The 20,070-nt window shown below is 41.8% G+C and overlaps 2 protein-coding genes across 3 annotated transcripts in view; both read right to left on the reverse strand.

The window, feature by feature from the left end:
- bru3 (CUGBP Elav-like family member bruno 3) overlaps positions 1-20,070 on the reverse strand; it is a 561,536-nt gene that overhangs the window by 405,804 nt on the left and 135,662 nt on the right. The gene's annotated exons all lie outside the window — the stretch shown is intronic.
- LOC138184131 (dopaminechrome tautomerase) lies at positions 5,391-8,032 on the reverse strand. The gene is made up of 3 exons (XM_069121822.1): positions 7,551-8,032; positions 6,287-6,693; positions 5,391-6,043 (listed from the first exon to the last, which is right to left on the reverse strand). Exons 1-3 carry the CDS (start codon positions 7,896-7,898, stop codon positions 5,560-5,562), a joined length of 1,239 nt encoding a protein of 412 aa, XP_068977923.1. The 5' UTR covers positions 7,899-8,032; the 3' UTR covers positions 5,391-5,559.

Raw genomic sequence — 20,070 nt, forward strand, 5'->3', positions numbered from 1 at the left:
TTGTTGGCGTACCGATCGGTGTTGTTCGAAATAAATAACGCGGAATACATCATCCCTAGTATACGTGTCATACTAGCCGTTTGCCCTCGTCACAAATAGAACCCCGGGGAATTACGCCACCAAGATCTGCGAGATGGGTTGGGCTGACGCGGTAATACTGGTTATCATCGCGCTGATTGCACCCATACCTACCCCACGCCGCCATTGCTGCTGCATCCAACGACTATCTTCCACTGGAACCTGCATCTGACCTGATATATTTCCATCCGAGCTATTCATTACGTCTATCCGCCACCAATCGTTCCTTTCACGATATATCGATATACGAAAATTGCCAAACACCCCACCGTAGCTTAAGGATTCACCTCAGCCCAGTTTTATTACGAATCTTTTCCTAATCCTGTTTGTCCATCCAGATATTAATTCAGATTCTTTGTTGTAAGCTTCGTCGATATCCGGAAAGGAACGGAGAATTTGCTGACTGGATGAATTATCGAAAGTAGAGCTGTATCGTTTAAATTGATCGACAAGCGATAAAGTAACTCGAACGTAAGAATTTAGCTTGTAAAGTTTTTATATTTTCATGGAAAATAAACGATAACGTGAATAATGTACCTTCGATAAATTCTTGCTTTGTTACGTGTTACGATAATAAGAATTTCACTCCTTTTAAGAACTCAAAAAATCGTAGATACTCGTTATACAAGTTGAACTATACAAAAACTTTCGTTACAGTCTTCAACGACATTTACGAAGCACCAGATGCGAATAGTTCATACCGGTGTTGCAACGAATAGCCAGGAACCTGTTACATTATCGTAATAAGTCGTACGCGGTAATAGGAGATGTTATGTGAAGTGCATATACGTTATTTGTTAACCATTTCAATTAACGTGTTTTCTTGATTTCAGGTAACTACAACACACATTACATATTCCACGAACTTACTGTTTAAACGAGACAAGGAAGCCGATGCTCCCAGAGTCGTATCTCAAAATAAACTCAGGTAAATCTCACTCGATATCTACGCAAACAAAAGTTAAAACGCCAATGGGCATTATGTAACAACAGCGTGTAAATAAACAAGTTGTCTGTATGCACGCCCGCGTTAACGCGCCAACGTTCCAAGATAGATATACATGTACTTACGATTACCAAACCGTGATATCATCGGTACTGTACGTGTGTGTGGCGGGGAACGTTGTGGAAAAAAGGTGGAAAGGAAACGGCAACAAAAAGTTGCGGCTGCACCGTTATTTGCGCTCGTAAACATGACTCGGCGCGCTTGCACGCCGGTGCGCTCGCAGCAAAGGTAACGAATGGGAGAAGTCGAAACGACCACACCTTCCTCCGAAATGCGCTCTCAAACCTCGTTCGTACTCCCTGTCAGCTTTTCTCTCTCTCTCTCTCTCTCTCTCTCTCTCGCTCGCTCTCGCTCTCCCTCTCCTTCTCTCAAAAGAGAGAGTACGCTTATATACCTACGTACGTGTTTACGCTGTGAACGCGCCTCGCCAAGCGGAACTAACGATAACGAACGGTTACGAATGTAAGGGACCAGTTTGCAAAGCAAACGACATTTCAACCGAACGCTGCATACTACTCGTGGAAGAAAAGAGAAAAACAGATGAAACGAGGTGGTAAGGGTGAAACAGATGGATAGGAAGGTAGATAGGCAAACAACGCGAAGCGATGGCATATAAGCCGAGAGCGTGCCCAGTGCCCAGAGATGTCTATGTCGCGCTCAAGGAACGGTTAGCATTGTCTCTCGCGATTTACGTACATTTTCACTTTGCAGCGATAAATCGGGAAATCGCAGCATATCGGCAAATTGCAAAGGTTTGAGGTGAATCTGTTCCATATACGTTAAACTTTTACTCGAACTGTTGCTTTTTATGGACTCGAAGTCACGAGTATTTTAAACATCTTTTCATTTACCCAACTAAATTGCTAAACTATTAGGTCTTATTAGCGCACAATTTTATATAAATATCTATTTCGAACTTTCACTCGATACGTTTAAACGAAAGCAAGAAACATTGATAACCTCGTTTAATATATTTCATATGGTCAAGGTACTCTTATTATAGCGTATATTTCCTCTTTTATGATCGCCGTTGAATAAAAGAACTAAACATTCTTACTTAGTATAATTACGTAATACGACGACTTTCCCTAACACGATATGTTACGTCGAACATTCCGGTCAGTAGACTTTATCGGTTTTACTTTCTAGTCCATTGCCTCTATAATACTATCTTTACGTATCTACTACACCAAGCACGATGTGGCAAAACCGTAAAATCAGTTAATAATCGAAGTAATCATGCTTCGGATGCTGAGGCAAAGGAACTGGCATGATAATTGGGGTACATAAAGACTGAAAATCACTGTAAAAATTAACCGAAAAAAATATTTAATACAGAAATAACTAACTGTATATATCATATAATATATTATTTATTAAAAATTGTAATTAAAAATGTAATTTTTACAGTTCTATACGGACTTAAACCTTAAGAGGCTCGATAATTTAATTTACGATCTCGTTACATCGTTGCTCGTATGAAAACTATAAAGAGGACTGGAGGGTAAACGAAGATGTAACGATTCCGACGTTGAAATTGTTTGCAATCGGGTAGCGACTGCGACGATAGTCGGAGGAGCAAACTTCGGTTTGAGTTAATGACGAAATAGTGAGCAGGATGTAGCAGTTGGTTTATGGGGATCTTGCGGTGACCTGGTTCTGAATGGTCAGTGGTGCCTGGGCTAGCCGTATCGTCCACTTGGATCGTAACTAGCGACGGTAACAACGGCAATACGGCAACAGCAGTGCAGAAGCAATGTTCGCGTCCTCGTAGCCGTTAGCGCCGACGCAACGTCCAGCCTAGTAGACAGTATTTGGTGGTCCAGGTTCCGAGCAACGGGCGCATCTGCATCGAACGGAGACAGGATAGTAAATTACACGTTGACTAGAGCTGACAACCGCAATGCGTGCCACACACTGGCATGCATGGGCTTCTGTACGGGATGCCGTGTGTTTATGCGAACGGTGAGTCCAGCACTGTCAAGCCGTCTAGGCCGCTCGGTGAATTATAGATGAGCTCCCTTAATAAAGACACCAGAGATGCCCGAAATTCTCCCGACGTTCCATCGCCGCAGAAACCCAACGTTCCTTCGAATTACAAGCGGATACCACGTGACTTCGTTCGTTCGTTCGTATGTTCGTTCGCTCAACGGCTGCGTGAAAGAACGCGAGTGCCCGTGCTTCGTGCCTGTGCTCGGACGTGAATGGCTCCACCGCTTCTCAGCTTGACTTTTCTTCGGTGCGATATGTGTGGCTTGTTCGTTCGAAACGCAAGAAGCAGCGGAGAATTCAGAGAAAAACAAAGTAATTTACCTTGGCCGACGGAAAAGCTGTGACCATGAAATACGCGGTTAATTTCGCGATTAAAGTTTAAAATTTCATTCCCGACGTGCGATACGTTTAGCGCCCGGCTATGCACCTCTTCCGTGTTCTTTTTCATTTAATTTGAAAACATTCCTTTGCAAGAAAGTGGACCTTACCTCAGTGAATTCTCTAATTGCTCGCGATGAAATTTTTATGTAACAACATGCGATCGTTCACCGGTTAGCACTTCCCCGGCATTACGTGCCAATAAATTCTTTTCGCGCTTTTCGCGATCGTTTCTTCGTTTCTTTTTTCCGAGAAATAAACGGTACACGAGTTCACCGTATTGGTCGTAAAGAGATTCTAAAGCGTGGCATCCTTTTCTTTCCTAGAAACTCGATCCCAGACTGTCTAGCGACCGGTAGTCGTGGTCACACTAACAGTGATTGGAGTGTACGCGTGAGTATCAGTGCCAAACACTGGTAGTTATGTATATTAGGGGTAGTAAAACTGATGTAAATTTATTTCGAAATTCCGCGGTACTCTCGTAAACTTGTTTTAAAACTACCCTCGTAAAACGATTTGAGTCCTTTTCTCCGTGCACCGTAGACGCGTTCGCGGCCAGACTTTACCGTCAAACGCCTATCGCCTCTTAAGTAATTCCACGTCTTACCCTTAAGATAACGAGTTTGATCGTGAAAACGTGCTCTTGCATGGATCGTTCGATGCCAACGTTATACCTCTCTTTTTAGCTCGAGTCTCGATATTTTATAATACCTCGATATCGCGATGAACTTATCGAGCCACGATATAGATTTCCTCTGCTTTATACGAACACGTAAAAGGGACGTTACGAAGAGATCGGGAGGCGTATTGTGTTTTTACGAAGGTTATCATAAGTCAGGCGTTTTGCAGCGTCATTTATTAACGAAATCGAGGAAAGATAAAAAAAGGAGTTTCGCAAACGTTTTCGACGCGAACGTTCTTTCTGGGACGGCCTCGGGGTCGAGCTAGATCGGTTATCAACGGCAAAGCGAGCGAAGGTGCAGGTTTTCCACCATACGTGTCGGAGTAGGCCGATGCCGGGGTCGGAAAGGGAGGAATCGAAGGGGAACGAAAATTTAAGGGCAGCCATATATTATCGCGACGAAGGGGTTGTCTGAGGTTAACTGCCAGAGCTTCGCAAGGGGTGTGGGATCGGGTAGTGTTGAGGGGAGCTAGAGAGGCGAAGCTGTGCCATGAATATGCCGCCATTAGTCACACGCCGAACTGCGCCGTAGAAAGAGAAGTAGGTGACACGAATTTCCCGGCATTGCGCGCCCTATTGGTATCCCAAGGGTGCCGCGGCAGTAACGCGAACAATTCCTCGTGAATGCGCATTTATCTCAACCAATCTCCTCCTCCCTCCGCCTTTTGCGCCTCCGTCTCCTGCTTCGGGCTTGTGATACCCAAAAGGCTGATAAAACTTCCTGAATTCGCCGCGCCGCCGAGAAAAAGGCATCGTATCGATTTTCTTGTCCAGAAAAACTTGCGGCCGTATCACTCACCGCACACCTCTCTGTCTCCGTCGCGTTGCGCTCGTGCCGCGACCAGCTGACTATACTATCGAAACATTCAGCTTTCTAGTGACGCTCTGTCATGGACAGGCCTCGTTACATCTCAAAAGGCAGCGATGAAACGGTTAACTAAATTGCTACACACTAACTGTCATTCGCAGAATCCCTCTCCTACACTCGTGGCTTACTCTCTCTTCGAGCTAGTTGAATAATCCCCGGTGTCTAGACGTTCCTGATCTTTGACGAAAAAAAAGTGATCATTATCGAAAAGTTAACAAAAGCAGCTGTCTCGCTTATGCGAAACAATCGACAGTTGTCAGATTCTGAAAGTATATTTTATATAAAAAAAAAAAAACTTTACGATACGTATTAATTGGTCGATAATTGTATAAGAGAGTATATAAATACGTCACTGTCACATAATGTATACACGCGAGAGAAACAAATTGTCTTGTTCGAATAAAAATTTTACTTATATGTTCCCTATTTGTGATTAAGTTACATTACAGATGAGAAGTACACTTTATCGCTCGTATGATTTTGCGATCATACGAAAGGATACATAGGTAGGATCTGGTGAATTGAATTTGATTGGGATAATGCAATTTATTCGATTCATATCCGGTGCCAGAAGTTGGTATCCGGAAATCTGTGTTTTATGCCAGAAGGCTCGCAATTCGTCCCTCTGATAATATCGTCGACTTTCCCTCTGATTATACGGAAATTCGTTTCAGTAGGTTTCAGGGTCATGTTTATCGTCTTTTGTAACCTGTTTGTGTTGAACCACAACTCTTCTTCGCCCCGTCTGTTTCTAATTACTTTAATGCCACTCACGTACTGCAGCGTCTCCTCATCTTGAGCAATTACCACGACGTTTTCCGGTGTAAATGGTTTCTCAATGTTCCAACAAGCGACTGCCGTTAATTGGACTAATTGGAAAAATATTACGCCTCTTCGCGACGTTGCTTGAACACCCGCTTGGCTTGCTCGCTTATAGTTCGATTCGAACACTATTGGTTCGCTGTATTTACTTTCCTTTAAAGAGTAGGTATTCGTAAACTTTTGTCGATAGCTGGCCAACGAATTGAAGTAAAGGTACCTGGAAATTGTATAACGTGTGACGAATTTCCGTTGAATGTAAAACAAGCATCGGACATAATTTTTGACAATTTTTCATCGACTTTCATTTATCTGTATATTCCTATTTTTCTCGTTCTTCGATCAACTCACGTTCAGTTAAGGAATAGAATATATTGCATAGTGTTTTAATAGGATTCATTTTCCGAGATTACTTTAAATGTTTGTGAAACTTGTTCTAGAACACGAATAATAAAATCGATACCTTTTGTCGAAAAATCCAATTGGTGACAATGACATTCCGAGAGTACCATCCGTTAAATCGAACGATTCTCCAGCGATCGTAATGTTCATGGCATCGTCATCCGGGCCAAAAGCATTGCCACGCGTGTTGTTTACTCGCCATGAATAATCGTGATATAAGTCATAAATCAGTAGGCCATTTTGATCCACATCCGCCACGTACAGATAAGTATCGAAACATGTTTTTCCGACATCGACGATTGGCGTAACTAATGCTGCCTTCCCGTACAGCACTTGATCACCCGGAACCACGTATTTATGGACCAACTGATCGTTCGCAAGATCGAAGATCAATATTTTCGAAGGACAAACAGCATTTCCTCCGATGCGACCAGTATCCACAACCCACAAACGATTGCATTCGTCTATCTGTACAATGATTTCGTTGCTACCTTTAATATAATCTTCCACGACTTTTAACGCGTTAAGTTGCGAGTAATTCTAATGGCAAGCATATCTTAAAATCGTATTAATAAAATTATAAAATAAAAAGAAAGTAATTCCCGTAGTCGAATATTCCAACGTATAAATTTGCTACACGTTTACTATTTTCACGTCTACATTAACATAACGATATACCTACATATTTTCATTTAATATTTATGCGTGTGTACGATCTTTTGATCTCTTTTACGATCTTTTATGATTTGAAAGATTACGCAGGAAAAGACACATCTCCGTTATACACGTGAAATAAACGTTTTATTGCATTTATCATCCGATTATGAAATATTTATAGAAGAATGTTAAACGTCGTGTATAACTTTTAATCGTAGAATATTTTAAACGCGTTCATTTATAGGTAATTTATGCAAATTTTTCAATTATCCTCGCGAATTGCCAAATTTTTAACGCTCTACTTGTAATCAGTGATCTCGTATCACTTAGTGGAGTTACAATGCCATACAAAAATTTCTATGCATCTATCTTGTGATTTTCCATATAATTATCAAACGTAGACGTTACTAAATTTAGTTGCTTAGAAATCTTTATATGCCACCCCATATCTCTACGAAATTTAAATAAAGGTATTAATAAATTTATCGTAACAAGAGCTGTTTGAATTATTTTAGCGTACACAATAACTCAACGGACAATCTTGAGAGAAGTAAAGGCTTCTACCAAGAGTTGTTCGTTCGAAGAATTTTCGTCTGAATTTATTAAAATACCATTTCACTGGTAAACCTGAAAACCTTTGCAGCAATTACACTTATCGTGATATTTACCGCCAACCTATACACAGATATTATGCTGTCACAACTGTATGGCGTGTGCCAGGTCCAATCGGGATACGGGATCAGTAAAGGACCACCGAAACCAGAGGCAGTCGTTACCAACGACAAGCTAATCGGTACACCATCCAACCACTGAGGACTTGTTACGAACACACGACCATATCTATCGATGTCCACGTCCTGGGTAAACGCGTTACCCAGCGTCTGATTTCTTCCCGTCAAATGAACATTCGGCCAGGTCCAATCCAAATATTTCCATTGAAAAGCAACTTCTAGTCCCTCGCCTGTTGCACGATACAAGAACCCAAGAATCAAGATAAAACTCAACGATCGAACCATCGCGAATTACACAAGAAACTGAAGCCTTCGTCGTGACATATGAACAACGTATGCTCCACTCGGAAACTCGTAGACTAGAATGTTCGTGGCTTCGATCGGTTTCGCGATCCAAAGTACACTGCCTCGCAGAGCAGCGCAGACATATTCTTGACAGTGGCATTACTACCATCGAAACCAGTTACTTTCCCTGTTCATACGGCTTGATGGCGTGGTTAACCTTGAACTGAATATTACGAGACTGTTTAACGCGGCTTACGATCCGGACTATCTGGATATATTACTAGATAATAGAAAGTGAATAAGAGGTATTACATATGCAGTCTTATTAGTAGGCGCAAGGTCGTTGCTCTCTGCATAGGTACTTGCTATACCACAAAATCAAGAAGTCGATCTTGCGGTTAAGAGATTCTTAATACTAACAAGTATAACAAGCATAACGTTAAATCATACGTTGCATATTTCTTTTAAGATACTCTGCATAACCAATTATTAAATATTTCAAGACGCTATGTTGGTTCAGCGGATCGAAAGTTGCTTGACGCTAAACCTACCAGTGCCGCTCAAATTGACCGCTTTCAAACTTCTACACAAATTTAACCATATTTAAACGTTACCATATCGCTTCATAATTTCTGAATTTTCCTAAAACACGCATACAACATATTTTTCGGTATTTACTTTTAGTTTGCTTTTTCCTTTTCTAAGAAGAAATTGTGTTCTGCCTTGTTTATCGCGGGTGGTCAATTTGACCGGCCGATAAAATATTTTAGTTACTATTAAAATAAATGCAATCGGTACAAAGAAAAGGCTATCTCAAGGTCAGATGACAAACAAAATCAGTAATTACAAATAATAACAACTGTTACGCTCGTAACGTTATCATAAATCATAATCCATCTCTGGATCAAGATGGCCACCAGCTGTCAAGACATATCGATTCAGGCCTGTAATAATCCTAACCGCCATCAAATTTAGCATTTTTTACGGTCCATTGTTACGAACATTTTGAAAGTCGGGAAGTTTCTTAGGGTTGTCGCTCATTGCGATAAAACACGGGAAAACCGGGTTTATCCTTACTCCACGCTCGAGTAACCGTTGGTGGAGAACGGTCAGTACTCATCAATATTTTCTTATAAATATCGTCGTCACACACCATATTCTTACTTGCTATCGTCTAAATTACAGCTCTCGACTTCTCGACCAGAATACATCTCAGTTTGTCAGTCAATCAGTCGACATTTAACCTTGTTATCTCTAAAATTCGGACAGAAAGCATCTCAGAGAGTTTTGTGTAAAGTTGTTATAAAAGTAAAAGTAAAGCATATGAAATTTGACGATAAATTTGCACATCGATAAGCTGATCTTTGGAAATCCACGTTTTTGTGCTAAATCGATTTAATTACCGTGAAAATAGTGATTCTACGGATGCGCTTTACTTTCGTGGCTTTTCTGTATTTCCCGATGAATACAAACACGAGCTATCAGAACCGTCGGCAGTGTGCGCGTCGGAACGTCAATAACGAATGCTCACCGAATGTGGTCATGAACGCATTAGCTACTGCGTGATTCGAAACTGGATCAGCTATTTGGAAGCGGTACACGCTCACCTGAAATAGAGCTTCAACTATTTTCATGTAAATTTGCGAGCGTGGCGAAGGTTATTAAAAACGTTCGTGTTCGAATACATCTTGGCGTTCGGCAAATCGATTGCGAACCCACAAACTACAGGATTAAGAAAAGTTCCTTCGTTTCTTTAACACCGTTCTAGGTTGTAATTTCTTAATCAGCAGCTCAACCTACAAAAGCAACGTCAACGAATGCAAATACACCGCAGGTATACTTGAAATCGAGGGATTAAAATCACACGTATATTTAACTAAGTATATGGATACTCGAAACGAAATAATACGAAAAATAATAATAAACGGTGAAAGTAAAAATGAGAATCGCCTTTCTCTAATTTTAAGACGCGTAAAATATTTTAACTCTCGTTGAATTAACCCATTTAAAACGAATGTAAAAAGGATATTTCGCAAAACTTTGTTAGATCGTATATCTAAATATCACTGCGTCGATCAGTGTCGCGAGCGGATCGCTTAATTTGTATTTGCACAGTGTTATTTTCACCAAATTATTGGGTACGCTGCGAACTATTTTTATATCGCGGATAATATGTATTATTATCATCGATCCGAGCATTGCGTTTTACTTGCAACAAACCTTTAATATAGATATCCATGAAGTACTACATAAAAAAAGAAAAACGACAATGTAAGATTGGTCGATCTTGCGTTTCGCGGATAATGAAAACCTTGGCACGTCAGAACTGTTTTCCAACTGTTACGTACGTAAGTACGAATCACGCAATACGCTCGTAATCTCCACGCTTTTCATGGCAGACAGCACCTAATTTTTTCCACCAACCCTTCTCGATTTCGACTCTGAATCGCTTTACACCCTTCGCCACATCTGGCCAGCACAACTGTGTTTGCTAAGGAGAAGTGGAAATCATAAATCATCCAGCTAGTCACGATTAAGCAGAACCAGAAGACAAATGGGTGGTTAATTTCAATTCTAATGCAAAGTGTACAACGAGTATCAGTTATATTCGTACCATAAAGATACATTTCCAGAAGGAATTCTTGTTTTAGATTAATCTATAAATAAACCTGTTTTAATCATTCAAATGGACATGACTTTATACTCGAGATCTTCACTTCTGAATCATAATTTATACTTCATGTTCAAGTGGTATTATAAGCACGATTGTTGATGTAATTTTCTAGCAATTGTTCTCGCGATATAGAAAAATTGCATTTAATTTACAGAAGAAATATGGTATAATATGTTATAATACTTTAAGATAATGCATCGTAATAATAATTACGAAATAAAAGAATAGCATATACTAATATTAACAATGTGGTATTAAGAATTCAGGAAAGTATTACTCAATTTCCCAGTTAACGAGACATGAATGATGCATTAAACATTGCAGAGTACGCACTTCCTTGTTAAAAGTGAAACGGCCCGCTCTCTACGAAGTTAACGAGAAATAAGAAACGCTGAATGAGGACAAATACATAGGTATACGCGCACAGGGCAATGAGTACACTGGAAGCTACTTATGCGAATTAATCCGTCCAAAACAACTCTTCAATACGGAACGAGAACTTAATAAGGAAACAATAATCTTTCGTAAATTCTGCTAATAAAGATTGAGCTAGTGATAGAATCTTTTATCCGAAGTTGTAGAAAAATTTTATTATAGGAAATGCGCGTAGAGATGAATATCGTGATAAGTATCGCGGAATCGTTGAACGTCAATGAAGGTTTAGCGTGTACGAAGAATTCATAGAAGTATAGTCACTCTCAGAATTTCATAAGAGTAGGAATAGCGTAGTTTTCTCTTTCGCTCTCTCTTTCTATTCACTTCCACTGATTTAAATATCCAATAAAGATTCTTTGCCGTTACGTTGCACAAATTGTGGTAAAAATTTCTCATTCAGCGAGATGTAGAAAAAATGTAATTGATTCTCGATGTACGTTCGTCAGAAATATAAATTGCATTTAAGTTTGGTACACGTGTCCTTTGATATAATATGTCTTTTTATGAGAATAAATAAGATTCGAACGTTTTCCGTTATGAATTTGAATTACGCAGTAAGTTACTAACTTTTACCGGTTTTTGCGTCGCATATCCTATCGAAACTGTCTAATTATCGAAGAACCTGTCTAGAACTTGTCTAGAAATGTCATTCCATCAAAGACCTATTTCAAAAATGTGGTACTCGAGTATCATATTATCGTTGTCTAAATCATTCTATTCAAAGTGTTAATTAAAGCAGATAATTTCATACCATATATCACATTTCAGCGAAATTTCTTCAACCAAAAGAACTTTTGTAAATTTAAGCGTTTTACACACGAAAGAACATTTTACATAATGGGTTTTGCGGCAGGTAAGATGGTGAACTTCATTTTCTTCGAAGTTCTTGTACAAAGTTCTTGCCGAAGCAAAAACTACGAGTAAAAATAAAACTTTTTAAAGAGAATGCATCTGTATGTATTAGGTTTTATAGATATTTGAACTACGTCCTTTTAATATATATTTCTATGTATAGTAGTGGTAGTTAACTAAGTAACTTTGGATCTTTATAACATCGTACGTAAAATAAATTCACAATTTTGTGACATATAAGTTTCATCGGCAACGGCATCGAGTCGTTGTATCCTCAAAGACGTATGCCAGTCACATTTCTCGTACAGGATTAATCGAAAAAGAAAAGGAAAAGAAAGGTAGAACAATTTACGGCGATACCGTTCGTTATTCCCGACGGTTCGAACTTCCGAACTGCCATTCTAGCAGAAGCTCTCGCATCGTACGATTTTATATCGACAGCGGAAGGGAGAAAGACCCGCAAGATGCGTCTCTCTCCGGTTGAAACAGTTCTTCTTCTTCTTCTTCTTAAACTGAGTTTGGTAAACCCTCGTACAAGTTGAAGTTCTGACCGTGCGGGTGGCGTCGAAGGGGCGTAAAGGCGAAGGCGTCGTAAAAGTTGGACGAAGTCAATTTTGCAGTTGAAGTTGGTAATGCGATTTGTGCCGGAATAAATAGTTCGAGTGGGGAGCACACAGGGCACCCTTTCCTTTTGCTACACCTCGTTTCTCTCCGGTGTCTGACCCGTGGACCAATCCACTCGAGTTTGGTGTCACGGGCACGTCTGTTGGACCTACTGAACGTGACAGTCTTACCCGAACAAATTTTACGTAGCTAGGACGAAGCAACGAGTGGCAACGTAACGAAATAAGAGACTCATTACTCTCGGAAAATCGTCGAGATAGTTGTACTTTTCACTCCGTTATCGCTACAAAATGTGCCTCGATCGAAAGCAACGGGTCTTCCTTCGTTTCGTGGATTTTTTCTTTCCAACTACGATTAATTACAAACGACTAATTGATTATAAACGACTGTGAAAACGCATCAATTGATCTTTCTACAAGGATTAGCAAATAGTTGCGAACCGATGTTTAAAATCTTCGAACGACGAGTTAAATAACGACGTTCTTCCGATTTTCCACGGTAAAGGTAAGCGGCAAATTACTAGAGGCTTTGACATAATCCGCGAAAATGCAATAATAAGCCACGTTTGCGGTGAAAAACGATCGTTCGCTCTTTCCTCCCCTTAACCAGTGATTCTCTTTTTCCTCCGCTCTTACCACCCACCGACCAGCCTTCCTTTCCACTCTTCCGCCACCAAGCAAAAGTTTGCTGCGTTGTAATCCTACAAATGAAAACTTACGCTAATTAAACCGTTAATAGCGGACCGCGCATGTAGGTAACGACCACGGTGGTTACTTAATCCTGAGAAAATGAAACGTTCGGAGTCTGCGTGCGTGTAAACAGCGACTGGCACGACGCTCTCTCTCTCTCTCTCTCTCTCTCTCTCTCTCTCACCGATCTCCGGCCACAGGCCCACGTTCACGACCATTCGTACGATCGGCAGCATAATGGACGAACGCATTCTATTAATGAATTAATTTTTTTCTCTTTCGATTTTATCCGTATTTCATCCCCTTCCCTTGGCGTTCGCTCTTTAAAACCAGCGTTTCGTTAAATTGCCTCCTTTCTCCCTCTTTCTCGTTCCTTCCTGACCACCCTTCTATCCCTCTCTTTCCATTCACCCCGAGCAATTACCGGCGGTTTAAATAGCCAGGCGGAATAATGCGAAGCAAAGAGTCGTTTGTTTTCGTAGCAGGTTTCGCAATTCGAAAGAGGAAAAAGGGGAAGCGATTTTCGTACCGCCTTGCTACAGTTTCACTGCATCAAACGATATCGCGAAACACGTTGAAAAATAGCGACGCGACCAGAAAGGGGAGCAAATTTGAATAACACAATTCGCCGAGTTAAGTTTCGAAAGGCGCGTTAGAACGGCACACCTGGAGGCTGCAGCGACGGAGCTGTTGCCGCTGTTGCTGCTCATCGGTGAAACATGCTCGCTCCCGATTCCACACCACCCAAGCGCCGCAACGAGACGCGGTAATTTTGTCAAGTAATAACTTCCAACTAGTTTTCATTGGAAAACTTTTTATCCCATTCCAAAATGTCGTTATGCCGAATAATGGCTCGCATTCATTCCGTTTTCTACTATTCGAGGCGTTGCACCTTCCATGGCCAAAGAAACAAATAAATAGCGATCGTACACCGTTTACTACGAGATTTCTATATTCTCGATTAATAGATACGTAGGTGTATTTACTAGTTCGATTCTAACGCTTTCGATCCTACCGACATTACCCATATACGTTAAGCAAAATCCACCAGGTCACATAAGAAGCGATCCTAGCCGGTAAACGTCTACACCTGGAGGTGTATAAAATGCATGGAAATCTATATCCATCGATAACCACTGTGAAAAACATTTATCGTTGACATATATTATTGAGGACAGATTCGTCGACGTGGGACGTTTGTTTTCCGAAAATACCTTAAAAGAAAGAACAGAGTCTAATTAAGTTATACGATGCCGTTGAAAGTACGCAAGAAACCACTTTAAACGCAAGATCAAAGAACAGCTTATAAAGAAACTGACTTTCGTCGATTAATCGTTCGACGAAAGAAGAGTTTAATCGGTCTATTATCGATTGGCCGGCTTGAAAATTACGGTAACGGTATTATATCGAGGGGAAACGTTCTTGCAAAGTTGAATCTTGATCGGTTGCGCGCTGTTGAATTTCCAAACGAATTCCGTGGTTTCCAGACCGATGCATTTCCACTCGGTCGTGGCTTCGGTAAACTCGCGAGAATAAATAGAGGTGAAGTTGTTAGGACAATCGAGGCAAGGTATTAGAGCCAGCCGTTTAACCTTCCCCGTCGAGGGGTGCCGCCAGTGGATGGCACTAACACGGCACTTTAATTATCGAAAGTGCTTGGTCGTATGGACGACCGGTCGCGTCTTTTTCCGAGGAAAACCGAGAACCAACGGCGCGTTGTGTTGCCTGCAATTTTTCTTCCAGCTGCGAAACATTGCTACGTCACTTGGCTCATGTTAGTCAAGTAGGATTACCGTAGCGTCACCTGAATCTTGTAATGTTTTGTTGCGTACGAAGAACTGCATCTCGTTGTCGAGATAGAATCTTTGCCATAGCTAACCTCTTGGAACCGTTTCTACGACCCCTTTGCACGGTATCACGGAAGAGCGACGTTTCGCTAACAAGAACTTTGAAAGGATCTCCCGAGTAAGATCGACGGTGATTTATCACCGTAACCATGGTCCTGCGCATTTTTCCTATGCCGTCCACGTATCCCTACCTTTCCGTACCACCTTCTTACACGTTCTGTGTACACCGACCGATCCAATTGACTATTGTTACGCGACCAATCTCTGGTACACATCCCGGTTGAATAGGTCCCTTGAATATGAAAATGATATTATTTATAGGTTGACAAGGTGACAACAGTAAGAATAGAGAGAACATTAATCACAGGTTTGCACACAGTTTATGTCCATTGAACAGCTCACGTCCAACTCTGTCGAATTGAATTACGCTCGCACCGCGCGGCTGGCATCTATCAAACGCAGACGTGCTTTGATCAGCGTAGTCAATCGTGTCTGTACAGGGCTCGTAAACCCGATTGCCGGTAAGATGTCCCGATCGCACAACCGAATACCGATTCGGTTTGATTACGTCTGATTTGAGGCTGCAAAGCCTCCAGGTAAAACCTCAACGCGAAACCACGCGATTCGAAATATCATTTGGCAGAATAACGACGTTGATATTTAACGTAGGAACGTTGCGAAGCGTTCGCTCGCGTCATCGATTTTTATTACTTCCATGTCGAGTATATTTCACGAACTAAATTTCGAACGATGTTCGCGCGATCTTCGTAACTAAGAGATTCCAAGGAAGAAAGGGATAGAAATATTTCTGTATTTTGCGAGTCGAAAGATTGGCGTCGAAATCAACACACGGTAACGATCATCGAGACTTTTCTCCAACGCGACGAACGCTTTTAGATTTATTCGGTAAATACGACAAAGTTTATTCTCACGCTTCATTCGGTGTAACTCGAACGTTGATTTACGGCGTTTGTGCGGCACGTAAAACCGGACACAATGCGCACCACGCTCAGAAGGCTCGGTAAAACGGGTTCGTTTCAATCGTCCTTAATCGAGTAAGTTCGCATATAGTTGTTTGTTCTCCACCCGCCGCCATGGCTATTCCACGTGTGACCCACTGGAGCACAATGGCTACTGCTCTTTCCCCCGGTCGCTCGACTGTCAGCAGCCAGTGCCTGTGTAAATACGATACGGCACTCGCTTTTCGTGCTTTCAAGCACAGTTTAAAAACTAGGAAAGGTCAAAAAAAAAAAAAAAAAAAGAAAAAAAAGAAAGAAAAACAGAGATAAAGTGGTCCGGAGAGAGAAGAACGCGCGTGTAGGTGAAAAGGCTGTGCGTACGCGAAGGATGGAACTTGGTTGAAATTGCTCCGCTTGGTTTTCAATTTACAGTTCGTACGACGGTATTTACTTCGCTCGTTTCCGAGAAGGAACCACTCGCATAAAAATAATATTTTACGGCGGCGGAAGCGTCGCTGGTTTATTTCACGTTACCAAGCAAAAACAAACTTTATTTTTAATCTACGCGGAAGTTGGCTTCGGAACGAGAAGAATACAAGTAGTTCTTGTTGACTTCTTCAACGACGTTACGAACGATATTTTAGCAAATTAAATATTAAAATGGTAAAATAGGCCGTTGCTTCCTGCCCTCGCCTCCGCCTGCGACTGCAAACCGATTTGTAGATTCTAAAGCATTAGGCGATGGGTAAACGTCTCGCATGAACGTCTCGTTAGCGTAATCATCGATTTAATGTTCGTTATACGAGTGACGATCGATAATGGATTTCGGGTACGGAGCGAAGAGAGGAGAGAGAAGAGAGGAGAGAGAAGAGAGGAAGAAACGGGAGGTGGTTTAAGTTATAGACGAAGGCTCGAATCGACACGACGAAGAAAAACGGGGTAGCTTGATTGCTAGGCGGATCGCAGTCGGTGATTTGAGGCAATCTACCAGGTTCTTGTTACTCTGGACGACGAGTAATAACCGTAATGGGAGCTGGTCTTCGAAGGTAACTATCCTTCTTTCGAATCTCTCCTTCGATCTTATTGTCAAATCGGCCGAAGAGCCTTGCCACTTAAATCAGTCTACCACGCGCGTGATTTGTAGAAAGATTCTGCGGAGACAGGTCGTTTTTAGCAAATGAGTCGTAAATTTGCTTCGAGATCGTTACCGGTAATAGCCTCGCCGGTAGAAAAGGAAAACATCGCGTCGAATCAACGGATACGATTAGCTGGAGCCTCGACTAATCGCATTCGTTCTTATCTTTCTCTCAAACACATTTCCGTTCGTGCCTTCTTTATCGTTAACGATTTCTAGAATTAGCGTTTTTACCATCGAACGAACGAGCTTGACGATCTTCAAAGTAAACTTTGTGTGTTTATTCAAACGAGTCTGAGAACTACGTATTCGAGATTATAGCTCGCTCTGGATATTCGACCTAGGTCGACTGTGGCATAGTTATCGAAAGGAGGCGAGCTGTGAGAACAAAAATTGAATAAAAATCTGGAAATATCGTTAGCTGGTGAATTTGTCGATCCAAAGGTGAGAATTTTGACCGGATAAAGCCATATGTTTAGGATTCGGCATAAATGTATTTTCACGGATGAGAACGATTTAAAAATGGCTTCTATCGTATTATCGTATGAATAATTCATGCGAAAAAAGTGTTCGTTCGGTTTCGTCCATCCGTATTCGACGCATCAAAATATTCGCGAGAAATATTTATTTACTATACAATTTAGCAAACGTCACCGACGCGTTTACATTTATCAGCATCCCGTGAAATGTTTTCCACCGATGTTGAAAACAGCTTCGTTTTGTCAATCTCTTTCGTTATTTCCGTTGCTTTCGTGTCATCGAGAGTAGCGAAAAAATCAACGAGAGAGGGCAGGGTGCAGGAGAAGGAGGGGAATCCATTTTATTGGGAATCATCGCGCGACCATCGTATTATTTATTCGTATTTCCATTGAAACTTTCCTGCCAGCGCGACGAATCAACCTGAATAAATAATATGCTGTTATTGTGCCGACATACCGCAGTCTGTCAACTATGTCAGTATTGCTGGGAAAGTTTCGACATGGCCCTGCAGGGTTTCCGGCACCGCATAGCTGCCTCGGAACTATTTCCAATATAATTCCCCGTCGACGGTAGCTACGAAAGTAGCGACCTTTACGTTTCTAGTGCCGTTATTTTCATAACGGCGAATGACGTCGTCCGCACAAAGACCATCGAGAATTCCAAGACTATTCACATTGTTAAGAAGATCTTGCCAGACGTTTCAAGTCTTACCCGTAAAGTGGAAACAGACGAGAGGGTTTCCTCGTCTCTGACAGACCTCTTCGCCGTAGAAAATTCCTTTTCATTAAATTCCCAGCTGGTGAGAAAATACGCGAAATATCGGCGACGGGAAATAAAAATAAAAAAAGAGAAAATATACTGCGTTTTAAAGCAAACAACACATTGTTTGGTTAAAATAAATATGCGTATTTTTTCCAACGAAATAAACGAACGTTCCTGCTAAAGCTCGCGTACACATATACCCGTCGTTACATGTACTGTACGGTACGGTTTTCGTACGTGCGTATATTTTGTAACGTTACGCTTAAGCTCTTTCGACGGAAAAAACTTACAGCGTGATCTGTAACGCGACGTTCTATCCAACGTAAACGTCAGAATTGTCGGTAAAATTTTGTTTCGAGCATTTTTTTCGCGAATCTCTTGCAATGGATCGAAGCAGGAAAACGAACAATTCAAAATTCACAGGGAACGAACGAGTTTCGGTGAGTACTGGTGCACGGTCTGCCAAAAAAGCGATGTCAGTGAGGTTTGTCGGCTGACAAATGGCCGGTCGCCCCGGGCGAAGCTTCGTCGTTTAAACTCGAAGTCATTGTGTCGGAGCCATTAACCGTTAGGACGATCGAAAAAAGGTATGCGGGCAGGAAGTGCACCAGGCGGAAGAACGAAAGACCGAAAAAGGGAAGAGAAGAAATATCTGGCAGCTAATAAACAACGGCCCTCTATTCATGGATTTCATCACGTCGTATGATCGTACGACGGTACGAAGTGAGAAAAAAGAGAGGGAAACGAAAGGGAAACGGTTGGGAAGTGAGAGAGAGAGGGAGAGAAAAGAAGCAACGAGAACGAGGGAAGGGGATTGAACCGTAGCGTAGACCAAGTTTAAACAGCGCAATCAATCTTCCCTTAATGAACTCTTAATTATTTCGAGGACACGGCAGAGCGGGAAAGGAAACTGCCCGTATAATGGAGGCGCAAAGTGCGCGCAACCCGAGCTATACGCAGCTGCGGTGAACCGGTTGTCGGTGTAGGAAAAGAGCCCGCGGTCTGGGGGTGCTGCTATTAGATAAATATAGGGAGGAACAGCGCCACGAGGAAGGCAGCGAAAATGAAAATAAAGGGCCACTCTGCAACTTCTCGCTCTCGTGTGTGTAGCATCCCGCTGAGAGAGAACAGAGGCTACGTTCTCGACGCGAGACTCTGCATTCCCTCGACGATTGCGTGGCCGAGGACTGCCGGGGGATAGATGGAAAGAGAAAAAGAAAAAAACCACGAATCGAAACGAACGGCACGACAGAGTGTCCCCGCGTCCTCCCGTTATCCCCTCGCCCCCCCCCCCCCCCCACACCCTTCACTCCATCGAGGATAATCTTATCTACTTCGTTTGCTTTAATCGTCTCCCGAAAATAAGTTATTACTCGGAGCGCGAAGAAAAATATTTATTGGCTCGATAAGGACAACTTTGGTATTGGAAGCGCTTCGTTGAAATATCGAGACGCATATTTCTTTCGACGAACGGCAGATATTTCGTCGCGATACGCGATTAATTTACATCGTACGTTCGCGCGATAGGTTGGAATTAAAGAAAGGAGCAGATAGTGATTTCGTCGGGTTTCACCCTCGCCCGATAGCGATATCGCGTAATTCTCCCGTGGGAAAATTCGTTCCGTTCAGTCGCCAGTGGGAAGAAGAAAAATTAAAAAACATTGCTGGTCGGGTCACGAACGGCTTATAATATACACCGTGGAAATTACGCGAGC

The sequence above is a fragment of the Bombus flavifrons genome, chromosome 10 (genome assembly GCF_040668555.2).
Source record: "Bombus flavifrons isolate JBK064 chromosome 10, iyBomFlav1_principal, whole genome shotgun sequence".
Classification (NCBI taxonomy): Eukaryota; Metazoa; Arthropoda; class Insecta; order Hymenoptera; family Apidae; genus Bombus; species Bombus flavifrons.